Source organism: Staurois parvus, unplaced genomic scaffold (assembly GCF_062004578.1).
Source record: "Staurois parvus isolate SC_StPar_1 unplaced genomic scaffold, SC_StPar_1.0 ptg000581l, whole genome shotgun sequence".
Taxonomy (NCBI): domain Eukaryota; kingdom Metazoa; phylum Chordata; class Amphibia; order Anura; family Ranidae; genus Staurois; species Staurois parvus.
In genome coordinates, this window is record NW_028318377.1 from 8,777,577 (window position 1) to 8,795,181 (window position 17,605).

The 17,605-nt window shown below is 43.5% G+C and overlaps 1 protein-coding gene across 5 annotated transcripts in view; it reads left to right on the forward strand.

The window, feature by feature from the left end:
- LOC149450175 (threonine synthase-like 2) overlaps window positions 1-17,605 on the forward strand; it is a 164,784-nt gene that overhangs the window by 114,164 nt on the left and 33,015 nt on the right. For all 5 annotated transcript variants that reach the window (XM_089692330.1, XM_089692329.1, XM_089692332.1 and 2 more), the window contains exons 2-4: window positions 637-789; window positions 2,773-3,003; window positions 13,529-13,674. In XM_089692330.1, the coding sequence (XP_089548456.1) occupies window positions 637-789; window positions 2,773-3,003; window positions 13,529-13,674 (530 nt within the window). The remainder of the gene's footprint in view (window positions 1-636; window positions 790-2,772; window positions 3,004-13,528; window positions 13,675-17,605) is intronic.

The following is a 17,605-nucleotide window of genomic DNA, read 5'->3' on the forward strand; positions in this document are numbered from 1 at the left end:
GTACTTTGGAGAGTAAATCAGACTTAACACAAGCTACATGTTTTCTTGCTGTGTGCAGTACGCAGTAATGTGTCTAATGTGTAAAACTTCCAGCTATTTATTACCTCTCACTGAGATCACAGCACTCCCCCCAACAATGTATTTATCTGATTTCCTCTCCTGAAGGATGGCACCATCTTTGTTCAGCCACCATCCAGGGTCAGCATCTACTTTCTGGACTGAGGTGACAGTCATGTAAATTTTAGTGCTTGTGCAATTCTTGGCTGTGTTCACAAATGCCTTACACAAACCACCTCTGCTGCATCCTCTCACCTTGCAGTGTTACAATGTACAGTCTGATCCTCCTACCTGTAGCGCACTGATGACATCATTTCAGCCTAGACAAAGACTGACTGAATCTTGAGGATTGCTTTTTAACGATAAAAGTTGGAGCTTTTCTGAAAAGAAAATGATACTGTTACTCTGTATTGTGACATATCAGGAATTTATTCATGCAGACTTGTTATGTTACTGACAGGTCCACTTTAACCCCGTGTTTATATCTCACATTTATTACTGACTGATTATTTTAATTACTGACCAGAAGCTTTCAGAGAGCTTTCTGTATTATTCAGCGCTGTGTATCTTATGTTTCAGCAACATCTGGAGACACGGGAAGTGCTGCAATTGAGGGTGTTCGAGAAAATCCGAATATTGATATCATTGTTCTGTTCCCACTTGGATGCTGTACTAAGATCCAGGAGCTGCAGATGATCACAGTGTTTGAGGATAATGTTCACGTGTTAGGGGGTAGGTAGCCGGTACATTACTATTAGTCAGGATTTAACCACTATGTACGTCCCGAGAGCGAAGTGCTCAAAGCAAACTTGTGGCAGTAGCAGCCATGTGCTTTGTATTTATTTCAGTCAAAGCCAGGGGCGGACTGACCATTTGGAAACTCAGGCACTGTCCGAGGGCCCAGGGTCAGTAGGGGGCCCCATGAGATGCCCCTGGTACGTTTTTCATATGCTTTTTTTGAGTTTGGGCAAGGATACAGGGGCCCCATGATCTCCTATTGCCCGGGGGCCCCATGAGTTGTCAGTTCGCCCCTGGTCAACCTCCGCAACATCTCTAGAATACGCCCCTTTTTAACCAAGGATACCACAAAGCTCCTAATTCACTCCCTGGTCATCTCTCACCTCGATTACTACAACTCCCCCCTCATTGGCTTACCTTTACATAGACTATCCCCCCTCCAGTCCATCATGAATACTGCTGCCAGGCTCATCCAACTTACCAACCATTCAGTGTCTGCTACCCCTCTCTGCCAATCCCTCCACTGGCTTCCACTCGCTCAATGAATACAATTCAAAATACTAACAACAACTTACAAAGCCATCCACAACTCTGCCCCCAGCTACATCACCTACCTGGTCTCCAAATATCAACCAAACTGCTCTCTTCGATCCTCCCAAGACCTTCTGCTCTCTAGTTCCTGTGTCACCTCCTCCCATGCTTGCCTCCAGGACTTCTCCCGAGCTTCTCCCATCCTATGGAACTCCCTACCCCAATCTGTCCGGCTGTCTCCTAATCTATCCACCTTTAGACAATCCCTGAAAACCTTTCTCTATAAGTCTATCCTGCTTCTTCCTAGTAAACCACCATTTATTTCCTCCATCAGCTCATCCCCCCACAGCTATTACCTTTTGTATCACTCAACCCTTCCTCCTAGATTGTAAGCTCTAACGAGCCGGGCCTTCTGTTTCCTCTTGTACCAAATTGTATTGTAACTGTAATGTCTACCTTCATTTTGTAAAGCGCTGCGCAAATTGTTGGCGCTATATAAATCCTGTATTATAATAATAATAATTACATGGGAGGGACCAGAAGGGCACATTACATGAGGGACTGTAGCGGCCGAGCACAGCAAGCGGAGATGGCAGTATACTGTAGAGTAGGTTTTGGGAGTCCTGGTCCTCACCAGCCCCTCCATTCTTCTCCATCCTAGCTGATATCACATACATGCACCTAGGATGGACAGGAGGGGAGTAGGGGCCGCAGGGAACAGAGTGCTACAGCACGACTCCCAGAAGCTTCACAATGCAGATCTGTATGTAGGGGAGACCTGGGGATGAGAAACAATCTGATTACTAATGCAGGCCATAGACGAGTTGAAAATTGGCCGTTAAAAAAAAAAAAATAAAAAATTGGTTGTTCAGTCGACCGACATTACCACCAATGGTAAAAAATCAGCCACTTTTCGTCCCGTCTACGGTCGGCATTTTTACTTCTGTCCCTTGCAGAGAGCTCCGCTATTATATGTTACATGAAAAAGTCTTGCGGTTGCAACATTGTTTCTATTTCAGATACACATATTTTTATACAAATAGATACATTGTTGCAACTGCAAGTCTTTTAATATAAAATATAAAAGCGGACTATTCTTCTTCTTCTTCTTGCAGGTCACAGCTCATGTGCAGATTTTTTATCGGTAAAACGATCGGCCGATTTGCCCATCATTGCCGGGAAAATTGGCCGTGAATTTTCCAACTTTACCGATAAAAAAAAATGTGCCAAAACCCCGTAAAACAGCCGACCAATTAACCCACTAATGGTGCGAAAATCGGCTGATTTTTTTTCGCAAAAAAAATCTGCCAATTGTTGACCCATCTATGGCCTGCATAAGTGATTACATTGGAATGTGTGAGATATTGTACATCCTCCATACGCATGAGCAACCTAATAATTCACATAAAATGCAACTCTTCTAAATTTTCTCCTGTTCCTTGGCAGTTGAAGGAACATCGGATGAGCTGGATGTACCTGTAAGAAAACTCTTCGCAGACACAAGTTTTGCAAGCAAGCATAACTTAATGAGCACTAATTCTGTAAACTGGGCTCGAGTGATGGTCCAGGTAGCCCATTTCATCTACGGGTACTTCCGATGTGCTCCAGCATCAGAGAAAGACATACTGCGCCCAGTGGAGATAGTCGTACCAACAGGTGGAGCAGGGAATATTACAGGTAAGAGATGGGTAACATGAAGCAAGCACGCACCAGTACCCCAACAGCAAATGGCTTGCTATGGGGGGGGGCACTGGTCAAGGGGGAGGAGCCAGGAGCGCTGGCGGGGGAAAAAGAGGATCCTGGTTGCTCTGTGCAAAACCAGCACAGAGCAGGTAAGCATAACATGTTTGTCATAACCTCTGTGACCAAACCCCGTTGGGTAGGGTGAAATGCATCAGAGGGTGTGGCCAGAATGGCGGCTGAGGCTATTCCTCAACATTGGACTCCTGTGGTCGGTTGATCAGCGTCCATCCCTTCACAGGTACAACATGTTTGTTATAAAAAAAAACAAAACAACGAACCTTTAGAATCACTTTAACTATTTTAATCCTTATGCTGCTAGCATTAGTAAATAGATCATATTAATATAGTTACTCTTTTTTAATTTTTTTTTTTACATTTCTTCAGTTACTTCCTGGTTTCTGGCCTAGATCAAAATGATGCCATACATCCCTGGAGTTTTAATGAGCATTTTGTTTTCTTTCATCTGGAGGAGGAGCTTTCACAGTAACAACACTCAGGAACAAACTGGCACCCAATATAATTAACCCTCCCAAACAACCCAGTTTTTTCTTTAACCGCAGTGGTTTTTATCCCTGCAATAGGTGCATGTTATGCGTTTGTAATGGTATACACAAAAGTACTGTAAAATCTTTTAGATCAAACGCTACAGGTAAAACGTACGACATTGAATATACCATTACATGTAACACTACACATGTGGTCTACCTCTTAGAGTGCTCCTGCGGGAAGCAATACGTAGGGAGGACAACCCGAAGGCTAAGAGACAGGTTGCGTGAACACCTCAAAAACATCACTAAGGGATTTAAGGAACACTCTGTATCCATGCATTTCAGACAACACCACCACAGAAACCCCCACTGTCTGAAATTCACGGGAATTGATGTTATCAAAAAACAATGGCGAGGTACATACAGCAAAAGAGCTGTATCTAAACTAGAAACAAAATGGATATATTTATTGCAAACGCTGTCACCATCAGGCCTGAACATCGACCTCGACATTAATTGCTTCATTGATACCAGTTAATAGCATCACAAAATCCCACATCCCCTCAGTTGGGTTCATCTGTTTCCATTTTTTATACTCATGATTATTGGTTCCACCCCATGTGGGTGTGTATTTTATATGTTTATATTTTTTATATTCTAATACCTTTGTGACCCATGTCTCATATATTCACAGTTTTATGGTCACTATTATTCGTTTTAATATGTCCGCATACGTTTATGTTACTGTCATTTGGCCTTATAGGCCTTTATGCTGGATTTAAGCGGTATGATATTAGTTAATATTATTCTTTCACCTTTTTTACATATGGTTTATTAATAGGGTATTGATGACCATCATTGTAATTTCCATTAATTTTTTAACACACATGTTTTATATTATTTTATACTGTTTTTAAACTATTATTATCCAGTCACTATGAGGTAGTGATTCTTCTTATTGTAAGACGTTTATGACTAATCATAGATTGTTAGATGATTTGCTTCATATATGTTTCCTGGCTTTATTTAGGAGAGATCCTTTTCCCCATATCGTCTTTTCCAATTTGGTCACTAGGTGGTGCTGTGGCTTCCATTAAATCCTTGCACAGGGATTTGGGTCATACTATAGCCTTACCGATGAGTAATCGATTGTCACAGACCCCATTGCGCCACAGAGGAATAAGTAGACATCCACATGCCCGGATAAACCTTTTAATTTAGAAGGAACATTCCCCTGTGCGCTGGGCACATCTCTCATTGATGTATTGTTTTCAACCCACGGCAAAATGGCCGCCGGAGGTCTTACTGGGCATGCGCGACTGCTGTTTGTCCTCTATGCACTATAAGCCAAAAACATGGCCGCCGCGCGCGCTAGTGCGCATGCGCGGGCGGCACGCGCTAGTGCGCATGCGCGGGAAGCCCGCGATGCCGCAGATGTGCAGAATGAGCACATTTGCTCTTTCTTTATTTAAGGATTCACTTGGGACAGGGTTCTCTCCCTTTGAAAATGTGTTATTACACGAAACGCGTTAGAGAGATACCCTTTCTTATGGAATGTTAACCACTAACTACCTCAGATGTAAGTGCTGATTTTGTTTACTTACTTGTACTTTGATGTTACCCCTATTTTGATCATTAAACATACTACACTATTGGAGTTCTTTTCTCTCTGGGCTCATTTATCTGGCACTGAGAGTCCCTGTTCTGAAGGATTTTTCCTGGCTCCTATCTGCCTCGTATGATCCCCCTGATGGCTGGAAATTGTACTGCTGGACACAGCTAACCTGAGATGTGGAAACCTGCTTTGGATAGATGACAGCTGGTGAAGTACCTCCACCTGATGATCACATCCGCATGCTGAGTTCCCACCCCCAGAGTACCGAGGAGTAGGTCTTATTTACTCCAACGCACATTTATCTGTGCTATCTGGTTAGTGCATAGTACGCTCATTGCTTCCAGCCACAGCAGTCACGAAAGTTATCCGCTGTTCTTTGTGTCACCACAGTCACATCATCTCATATGAACTATATCCTGTCAGTCAATTGGTGCATAGTATGCTCATTGCTTCCAGTTTTAATAGTCACGTATTTTACTTTTCTGTTTACTGTATATCCACAGTCACCTCACTCCGCATTATCTATACCTAATAAGCGGTGTTGCTGTTAATATCATTTAACACCACGGTCACGGCAGTCACAGAAGGTTTATTACTGCTCGTTGTGTCACAACAGTCACATTAATTTATATATACTATATTAATGAAGTTTTAACACTGTGAGATATCTTCAATATGTTGCAACTATGATCGAGCGCCGCATTTGTACCTTTATTTCTGATATTTATTGGAGGATCTGAGGTTGTTTCCTCTTCTATGCTGGCTGCTCCTATTTTTCTGTACTTAACTGGTCTACTGTAACCCAGCGCTCATATTTCTATTGTTTTTATTACTCTTCCTTTCACAGTAAGCACACACTCCTGCCTGCATGCCTGAACTAAGGACAAATGGATTCCAGGAAGTAAATGTTACATGAATCATCTGCCATTACCAGGGGTGGACTGACAACTCATGGGGCCCCTGGGCAATAAGGGATCATGGGGCCCCTGTGTCCTTGCCCTCACTCACAAAAGCCTATGAAAAAGGTACTAGGGGCATCTCATTGGGCCCCCTACTGACCCTGAGCCCTCAGGCAGTGCCTGAGTTTCCAAATGGCCAGTCTGCCCCTGGCCATTACACAAGGCTGTGGTTAGAAATGGATGGATGGGTGAGCATGCTTTATGAACTAAATGGTGTTTTCAGTGGTCAGATACAGTTAAGTTCCACTTTAAAGTGTGACTTCCCAGACTTCAGGGCTAAGTTTCATAGGGGGGTGCAGTGGAGATCCCTGTTGTAGTTCCTTGAGCCACCACAAGAGATCTCTACTACATAGTTACATAGTCTGGTTGGAAAAAGACAAAAGTCCATCCAGTTCAACCATAGAAAAAAAAAAAAAGTTATAATCCTATACCCACAGTTGATCCAGAGGAAGGATCTCAGCAAAAACTCAGCAAAGCATGATCCAATTTGCTCCTGCTGGGAAACAAAATCCTTCTTGATCCCCCGAGAGGCAATAGGATATTCCCTGGATCAAGCTTACCTTCAAATGTTAGTATCCAGTTATATTCTGTGTATCTAAGAAAGAATCCAGGACTTTTTTAAAGCAATCCACTGAGCTGGCCAGAACCAACTCTTGAGGGAGTCTATTCCACATTTTCACAGCTCTTACTGTGAAGAAACCTTTCCGTGTTTGGAGATTAAATTTCTCTTCTTCCAGACGTAAAGAGTGCCCCCTTATCCTCTGTGATGACCTCAGGGTGAATAACTCTACACCGAGTTCACTATATGAACCACTGATGTATTTATACATGTTGATCATATCCCCCCTTATGTATTATACATGGAGATCATATCCCCCCTTATGTATTACACATGGAGATCATATCCCCCTTATGTATTATACATGGAGATCATATCCCCCCTTATGTATTATACATGGAGATCATATCCCCCTTATGTATTATACATGGTGATCATATCCCCCCTTATGTATTATACATGGTGATCATATCCCCCCTTATGTATTATACATGGAGATCATATCCCCCCTTATGTATTATACATGGTGATCATATCCCCCCTTATGTATTATACATGGTGATCATATCCCCCCTTATGTATTATACATGGAGATCATATCCCCCCTTATGTATTATACATGGTGATCATATCCCCCCTTATGTATTATACATGGAGATCATATCCCCCTTATGTATTATACATGGTGATCATATCCCCCCTTATGTATTATACATGGAGATCATATCCCCCCTTATGTATTATACATGGTGATCATATCCCCCCTTATGTATTATACATGGTGATCATATCCCCCTTATGTATTATACATGGTGATCATATCCCCCTTATGTATTATACATGGTGATCATATCCCCCTTATGTATTATACATGGTGATCATATCCCCCCTTATGTATTATACATGGAGATCATATCCCCCCTTATGTATTATACATGGTGATCATATCCCCCCTTATGTATTATACATGGAGATCATATCCCCCCTTATGTATTATACATGGTGATCATATCCCCCCTTATGTATTATACATGGAGATCATATCCCCCCCTTATGTATTATACATGGAGAATGGAGATCATATCCCCCCTTATGTATTATACATGGAGATCATATCCCCCCCCTTATGTATTATACATGGAGATCATATCCCCCTTATGTATTATACATGGTGATCATATCCCCCCTTATGTATTATACATGGTGATCATATCCCCCCTTATGTATTATACATGGAGATCATATCCCCCCTTATGTATTATACATGGTGATCATATCCCCCCTTATGTATTATACATGGTGATCATATCCCCCCTTATGTATTATACATGGAGATCATATCCCCCCTTATGTATTATACATGGTGATCATATCCCCCCTTATGTATTATACATGGAGATCATATCCCCCTTATGTATTATACATGGTGATCATATCCCCCTTATGTATTATACATGGTGATCATATCCCCCTTATGTATTATACATGGAGATCATATCCCCCCTTATGTATTATACATGGTGATCATATCCCCCCTTTATCTCCTCAAGAGAGAATAAATTCAGTTCCTCTAATCTTTCCTCATAGCTGTTTGGTTGCTCTTCTCTGTACTTTCTCCAGTTCCCCAATATTCTTTTTGTGAATTGGTGCCCAAAACTGAACTGCATATTCCAGATGAGGTCTTACTAATGATTTGTACCGGGGTAATATGATATCTCTCTCTGGAGTCTATACCTCTTTTAATACAAGAGAGGATTTTGCTCGCTTTAGAAACCGCAGCTTGGCATTGCATGCCATTATTAAGCTTGTGATCTACCAGAACTCCCAGATCCTTCTCCACCATTGATTCCCCCAGTTGTACCCCCCCCTAGTATGTATGATGCATGCATATTCTTAGCCCCCAAGTGCAGAACCTTACATTTATCAACATTAAACCTCATTTGTCACATAGTTGCCCAATTACACAGAGCATTGAGGTCGGCTTGTAAATTGGAGACATCCTGTAAGGACGTTATTCCACTGCACAGCTTGGTGTCATCTACAAAGACTGAAATGGGATTTATAATCCCAGACCCTATATTGTTTATAAATATATTAAAAAGTAAGGGTCCCAACACTGAACCTTGGGGTACACCACTGACGACCCCAGACCATTCAGAGTATGAATCAATAACCACTACTCTCTGAATACGATCTTTTAGCCAGTTTTCTATCAATTTGCATTCAGATTTTTCCAAGCCTGTAGACTTTACCTTACACATTAGCCGTGTGTGGGGAACTGTGTCAAACACTTTGGCAAAATCCAAGTATACCATTTTTATATTTATTAAAAGCTCTTTTCTTATTATCTATAGCCTTTTTAACTTTGGCCGTAAGCCACATAGATTTGATTTTTAGCCCTTTAAACGTGTTGCCCATGGGAATATATTTTGCAGTGTGTTCACATACAGTCTTTGAAGAACTCCCATTTCTGTGTTGTGTTCATCAATGCCAATATTCCCTCCCAGTCTAAGGCTTGGAGAGCAACTCTCAGCCTTGAAAAATTAGCTCTCTTGAAATTGATCCTTTTTATTTTTCCCGTATGTGCTTGCTGTTTACAGCTAACAATAAATGAAATCATGTAATGGTCACTGCTACCCAGTGTCAAGGTCCTACCTTTTCCCTGAAGTTATGTTACTCCATGTGCTGGCGTCCATCTTGGATTCTGCTGTGCATGGTGGGAATCCTTTTATGCCTTCAGGTCTCTGAGGTCCATCCCCCAGAGGGGTGTGGCTGATGACATATAAACCTGTGGCCCGCACATGCTCTTTGCACTTGTGTCTTGTGTCTTGGTCTTCCTACAGCTCTGTGTATACGCTCGTGACTCTTCTGGTATCTGACTCGGCTTGTGTTTAAGACCATTCTCTGTGTTTTCCTTCAATCTGACCTTCCGTTGCTGAACCCGGCCCGTGACCTGTGATTCTCTGTCTACTGTCCTGTACCGTTTTGTCCCGTTGTTGTCGACCCGGCTTGCCTGACTACGCTATTGTCATTCTCACCAGCTACACGCCATTGGCGGCGGCTATTACCGCAGCTGGGGTGTCTCGGGGGCCGCGACCTGGTTCCTGGCTGCGTCAAGTCCATCCCCACCATCAGGGGCCCTGGTGAAGGGCAGCCTGGGACTTAGACTCCGCGCCCTGAGGGACTTCGGTCTGTTGGTGGTGGTTGTCGTCAGCCAGTGCGTTACCCTGCCACTAGGCCTACCTGTCCGTTCCACAGCCCTGCCCTGACACCCAGATGTTCTTTTATATGGACATTAGTAATAAGCTCTGGTTTGAGATTACCAGGTCCAGCAGAGCATCGTTCCTAGTAGGGGCCTCTATGAACTGGACCATAAAATTGTCCTGTAGTAGGTTTAAAAATGTTTGCCCTTTAACTGTTCCTGCAGTACCATTACTCCAGTCAATTTCCGAGTAGTTAAAATCCCCCATTATTATCACTGTCCCAGCCCTTTCGATCTGTGCAAGGAGCTGAGTTTCCACCTGCTCATTAACACTGGGAAGTGTAACTTGGTTATTAATTTTGATATAAGGAAGCTGCCATCTTAGCCTCTGTTTGATCTGCAGTTGCCGTGGTTCTGCACATTTGATCAGTTATGACACCAGACAATTTATGGCTTGTCAGTTCAGTTGAGAGCTGTCATTCACAGCATGCTTTGAATACAACAGTTCTGGGAAACCATTACATTGATGGGTTTTGTTCCACTTTAAAGTCGGCACTCCACCTTAAGTTGCTCAGCACCCATGCTCTACCCCAGCCTTTTTCAACCAGGGTACCTTTTGGGTTCTTCAAGGGTGCTTTGGAAAATGCCTAAAAACTTCCCCAAAATTGTGTACAACCCAGTGGGTAGATTAAGCCTGTTTTTGTTACACAAGGCCATCGTTTTTAATTAACTGTGCAGGCCAGTCACCAGCATTCTAACAATCACTGACATCATTGGTTGATAAGGAGAACATCAGACACCTACACGGCATCTTTATTTAACCCTTCCTCCCCGCCCCACTCTGTCAGCACTGGTTCACGTTAACTGAATTGGGGAGAGAAAATAAGGAAGCAATGTTGGAATACTAGTCAGTACCAGTCTGGATAAGAGTAATTGCTTTGAAATAATAAATCACCTCTAATGTTGGGTGTCTTATGTGTGTGGATGTTGATGTATTATGTAAAACGATTAGTTTAGATTTTTACATTTTAGAATGGGGTGCCTTTAGATCATCTATAATTTTAAAGGATGTCTTGACTGTTAAAAGGTTTAGAAAAATGGTTCTACCCATCTGTGATGTTCCTGGAGGGCTATTTAATTAGGTTGATGGGATAGTGAAAAAGGCCTTCAAGCTGTGGTAAGAAGCAAGTAGTAGTTCTCGTCTTGGACCTGTTCATAGCCTCCATGTAACCAGGAAGCCTTTCCACATAAGCTTTCCCTCCAGGGGGAGCATAAGGACTTTTCCCACTTGATGGGGTAAGACAAATCGTATTCCACCCTTAGAGGAATGTTGGGACTACAGTTGCAAGAAAAAGTATGTGAACCGCTTGGGATTATGTGGAGTTTTGCATGAATTGGGCATAAAATGTGCTGTGAACGTCATCTAAGTCATAACAATAGAAGAACACAGTCTGCTGAACATAATACTACACAAACATTAGATGTTGCCATGGTTTAATTGCACATAACATGTAAACATTCACAGTGCAGGGAGGAAAAAGTATGTGAGGCCATAGCTTAATGACTTCTCCCAGAGCTAATTGGAGCCAGGAGTGAGCCAACCTTGACTCCAATCAGTGTGATGATATTGGGTGTGTTGCTGACAGCTGTCCTTAAAAAACACACACCTGTTTTGGGTTTACTGGTTTCAAGAAGCACTGTCTGATGTGAACCATGCCTCGCAGAAAAGAGCTCTCAGAAGACCTACGATCAAGAATTGTTGACTTGCATGAAGCTGGAAAGGGTTACAAAAGTATCTCCAAAAGCCTTGATGTTCATGTGTCCACGGTAAGACAGACTGTCTACAAATGGAGAAAGTTTAGCACTGTTGCTACTCTCCCTAGGCGTGGTCGTCCTGTAAAAATAACTGCAAGAGCACAGCGCAGAATGCTGCATGAGGTAACGAAGAATCCCAGAGTGTCAGCTAAAGACCTACAGAAATCTCTGGCACATGCTAACATTTTTGTTGACACATCTACAATAAGGAAAACATTAAACAAGAATGGAGTACATGGGAGGATACCACAGAGGAAGCCATTGCTGTCCAAAAGGAATATTGCAGCACGTTTGAAGTTTGCAAAAGAGCACCTGGATGTTCCACAGCACTACTGGCAAAATATACTGTGGACAGATGAAACCAAGATTGAGTTGTTTGGGAAGAACACACAACACTATGTGTGGAGAAAAAAAGGCACAGCACACCAACATCAAAACCTCATCCCCACTGTAAAACATGGCGGAGGGAGCATCATGGTTTGGGGCTGCTTTGCTGCCTCAGGGCCTGGACGGATTGTTGTCATTGATGGGAAAATGAATTCCAGAGTTTATCAAGACATTTTGCAGGAAAACGTACGACCATCTGTCCGCCAACTGAAGCTCCGCAGAGGATGGGTGATGCAACAGGACAATGACCCAAAGCATACAAGTAATTCAACAAAACAATGGCTGCAACAGCACAGAATACGCCTTCTGGAGTGGCCCAGTCAGAGTCCTGACCTCAACCCGATTGAAATGCTGTGGCATGACCTTAAGAGAGCGATTCACACCAGACAACCCAAGAATATTACTACACTGAAACAGTTTTGTGAAGAGGAGTGGTCCAAAATTACTCCAGATCATTGTGCAGGTCTGATCTGCAACTACAGGAAACATTTGGTTGAGGTTATTGCTGCCAAAGGAGGGTCAACCAATTATTAAGTCCAAAGGTTCACATACTTTTTCCTCCCTGCACTGTGAATGTTTACATGTTATGTGCAATTAAACCATGGCAACATCTAATGTTTGTGTAGTATTATGTTCAGCAGACTGTGTTCTTCTATTGTTGTGACTTCAGAGCACATTTTATGCCCAATTCATGCAAAACTCCATCTAATCCCAAGGGGTTCACATACTTTTTCTTGCAACTGTATGTTCTATCCACTGCTATGCCACTGGTCTCTCCCTCTCCACCTTTCCTTGTATTAAAGGAATTGTTGTAACTCATAACGCTTGCTGCCACCATTACCCTACATGGCTGGCTGTTCACTTGTAGGACTATGCTTGGACATGGCCAAGGAGAATAAGGAAGACCAAGGATGGTTGGAAGAAATTGCCGGTTCAGTTGAAGAGCCTGGGTTCAGATTAGGCCAGGCTGGAATGCTCACAGGGTGTCTTGGGGCGATGTCTGGAGGTTTCTGCTTAGGAAGCTACAGGAGCACTGGCGTTAAGGGGCCACAGAGTGTCCATGGATTGCCCAAGCCGGTAAGGAAAGAGTAAGGGGTAGATTTACTAAAGCTGGAGAGTACAAAATCTGGTGCAGCTCTGCATAGAAACCAATCAGTTTCCAGGTTGTTTTTGTCGAAGTTTAATTGAACAAGCTGAAGTTAGGAGCTGATTGGCTACCATGCACAGCTACACCAGATTTTGAGTGCTCCAGTTTTAGTAAATCTCCCCCTTAGACTTCACATGGTCCTGTCACATCACATTATCACCCTTGACACTGATCCCCACTTATTTTTCTAGTCGGTGAGAATATCTTGTAGTTTTATGTGATTGTTATGTGAGATAGGCAGAACTATTGTGTAGACTTACCTTTTTCTGTTCTGTTTCCTCTCACAGCCGGCTGCATTGCTCAGAAGATGGGGCTGCCTATCCAGCTGGTTGCTGCTGTAAATAAAAATGATATCATTCACAGAGCCATTCAACATGGAGACTTCTCATTGGGAGAAACAGAGATGACATTAGCCTCTGCAATGGATATCCAGGTATTAAATGTTATACAGCTGACACCTTCTATATGTTTTCAGAGTGCTTATCTTGTAGAGGTGGCAGGAACAGCAGCCTGGGCAAGTCAATCCAGACAACCGGCCAACGGGCCCACTTTCTGGCAAAGTCCAACCCATCTCCACATTTCATTTTTGTCACATGCTATTGTAGTTTTTCCGTCCTTTATGGACCCTAAGCATTGCATCTGCAGGTCTATAGATGAATGGAAATAGATGTAAGGGAGCTGTTTAATCGTTCAAAGCATTTGTCTTTCTGTCCAACCAGTTCTGAGATTCAAACAGCTCTGCCACAGACCACAACCATGCCTGGAGGACAGAAGACCTGAAATTCTCTGCTCCACTTCCATAACACTTGCAGATGTCCACCCCACATCACCCTGTGATTTGACAATAAAAGGACAAGCAGCAGAAAGATGAGTCTTCATTAAAAAAGTGATAAAAAATATATTTTTATAAGTATTTTTATTATAACAAAATGTAGGGGAAACCATTTTTGCAACATTTTCAGTCTTTTTTTTTTTTTCCTTTTATAGTAAAAAAATAAAGAAAAAAACAAAACAATGGTTTCTAAATACATTAAAAAGAAAGCTCTACCTATCTAAATGATATATACAAAATTAATGTTTGTACAGTGTGTCATGACATGAGTAATTGTCAGTCAAACTATCAATGAAACCTGAAAATGGCTTTCTAATGAAAGGGTACTACAGGCTGGTGCTCACGTTGTTCGAGACCCTACAAGTGGAAAAAATACCTCTTGATCTGCAGAAATGCATTCAACAACTAATTCCTGTTTTAAGCTGACAACACGCAGCATTTTTGTGGACTGAGTGGTGTCAGCCCTGCTCAGTTGTCTGTTATTAAACAACTCAACCTCTTCCACTGTTTTCATCTGTACAACATAGAGCAGCCTTTCTCAACCTATTAACCCCAGAGGAATCTGTGAAATAATTTCGTAGGTCTCATGGAACCCTTGGTATGAATAGTCAATTGGGTCTATTGGAAAAATGTGTCGTACCTTGGTGGTCAGTGGGAAGATTGCCCTCCTTAGAGTGGTGGCTTCAATGACGCCCTTACAGTCAGCTAAAAAGATCATTGGTGTCTTTCTACTGACTCTGCCAAGTGGTTATGGACCTGCAACTATGAAGGCACCATGATAAGGGACACAGCTCAAGGAACTTCCAGCAACCTCTGGAGGAACCCTCAGCTGAGAATGGCTGACAAAGACAGTAATTATTCTGTATTCCAAAGATAAGGACTAGGAGGGCTAATTTCTCTCCTTAAAGTGTTACTAAACTCACAACAATAATATCAGCCTGTATATGCAGTAAAGCATGCTTGTTATACTCACTGTGGAACCTAAGGGGTTAATCATCTGCACTGTGTAAAAAGGATGTTTGATCCTATCTTCTCTCTTCCTCCCCTTTTTCAAGCGACCACCTCTTATCTCCTGATAAGACAGACTGAACCGTAGGTATTTTGCACATGCTCAGTTTGGTGTGTATTACTAGAAAGGTTTTTTTTTTTTTCTTGGGAGAGTGCATGTGATGAGCACAGGGACAATCAGCACTGGTCAGACAGAGGTCAGGGGTTCTGCATCCTACTATAGCAAAAAGAAAACTCCTACAAGCTTTAGCTGGAAACTAATAAAATCACAAGACTGCTCTAACTGCTGATGAGAAAAGGTATTTAGCAGTTTACATTTACTAAAATAATTGCATTTCCATGTTGTGTGTAGTGTGGGAGACTGGATATAGTGAATGCAGGGTCCAGGGAGATCATATATAGTGAATGCGGGGTCCTGGGAGACCATATATAGTGAATGCAGGGTCCAGGGAGACCGGATATAGTGAATGCAGGGTCCAGGGAGATCATATATAGTGAATGCGGGGTCCTGGGAGACCATACATAGTGAATGCAGGGTCCAGGGAGACCGGATATAGTGAATGTGGGGTCCGGGGAGACCCGGATATAGTGAATGTGGGGTCCGGGGAGACCGGATATAGTGAATGCGGGGTCCGGGGAGACCGGATATAGTGAATGTGGGGTCCGGGGAGACCGGATATAGTTAGTGCAGGGTCCGGGGAGACCAAATATAGTGAATGCAGGGTCCAGGGAGACCGGATATAGTGAATGCAGGGTCCGGGGAGACCCGATATAGTGAATGCAGGGTCTGGGGAGATCCGATATAGTGAATGCAGGGTCCGGGGAGACCAGATATATAGTGAATGCGGGGTCTGGGGAGACCAGATATAGTGAATGGGGGGTCCGGGGAGACCGGATATAGTTAATGTGGGGTCTGGGGAGACCGGATATAGTGAATGCGGGGTCCGGGGAGACCGGATATAGTGAATGTGGGGTCCGGGGAGACCGGATATAGTTAGTGCAGGGTCCGGGGAGACCAAATATAGTGAATGCAGGGTCCAGGGAGACCGGATATAGTGAATGCAGGGTCCGGGGAGACCCGATATAGTGAATGCAGGGTCCGGGGAGACCCGATATAGTGAATGCAGGGTCCGGGGAGACCAGATATATAGTGAATGTGGGGTCTGGGGAGACCGGATATAGTGAATGCGGGGTCCGGGGAGACCGGATATAGTGAATGCGGGGTCTGGGAAAACCGGATATAGTGAATGCGGGGTCTGGGGAGACCGGATATAGTGAATGCAGGGTCCGGGGAGACCGGATATAGTGAATGCAGGGTCCGGGGAGACCGGATATAGTGAATGCGGGGTCCGGAGAGACCGGATATAGTGAATGTGGGGTCCGGGGAGACCGGATATAGTTAGTGCAGGGTCCGGGGAGACCAAATATAGTGAATGCAGGGTCCGGAGAGACCAAATATAGTGAATGCAGGGTCCGGGGAGACTGGATATAGTGAATGCAGGGTCCGGGGAGACCAGATATAGTGAATGCAGGGTCCGGGGAGAGCAGATATAGTGAATGCAGGGTCCGGGGAGACCGGATATAGTGAATGCAGGGTCCGGGGAGACCAGATATAGTGAATGCAGGGTCCGGGGAGACCAGATATAGTGAATGCAGGGTCCTGGGAGACCAGATATAGTGAATGCAGGGTCCGGGGAGACCAGATATAGTGAATGCAGGGTCCGGGGAGACCAGATATAGTGAATGCAGGGTCCGGGGAGAGCAGATATAGTGAATGCAGGGTCCGGGGAGAGCGGATGTAGTGAATGCAGGGTCCGGGGAGACCGGATGTAGTGAATGGAGGGTCCGGGGAGAGCAGATGTAGTGAATGCAGGGTCCGGGGTTTAGTAACACTTTAAGATAACAGAGGAAGTATGCACAGGACAACCCTGAATATTTCCAGGATCAAGTGATATCAAACAGATATAACAAAACACTTACAATTGTATAATTGACAAATTAAAAAGGTGCAAATAAGAGAAGTTCATTATTAGGGTTTTCATACACCTTAAAGAATAAGTTCACCTTTCGAAACATGTTACATGTTATACCCATATTCTGCGTGTAACATGTTCTGGAAGGAGTGGCCCCCCTTCCCCCAATGTGACAGCCCCCTCCCCTTCCCCCACTAGCTGTCACAATTTAAAAAAAAGTGTTTGTGCAGGGCTCTGCCTTCCTGTGTCACTCATTCACAGTATGCTGTGAATGGGAAGAATACAAGTTCCCACATCCTCTGTGGCTGTTGTCTTGTAGTTCTCAATAAACTACCACGGCTCTGTTGAGTGCTCTGGTAGTTCATTGATTCTTTGTCAGTGTGTATCTGCTTGCCCATATGATGTACGAGCAGACAGCTTACACCGACAGTCTGCAGTTCTGCATGGCACCGGTGATCTGCTGGTGCAATGCTTTCCAGGCTCACAGAACAAAAAATAGTAAATGCACATTTTTATTACCTGCAAAAAAAATGTGCAATTATTATTTTTTG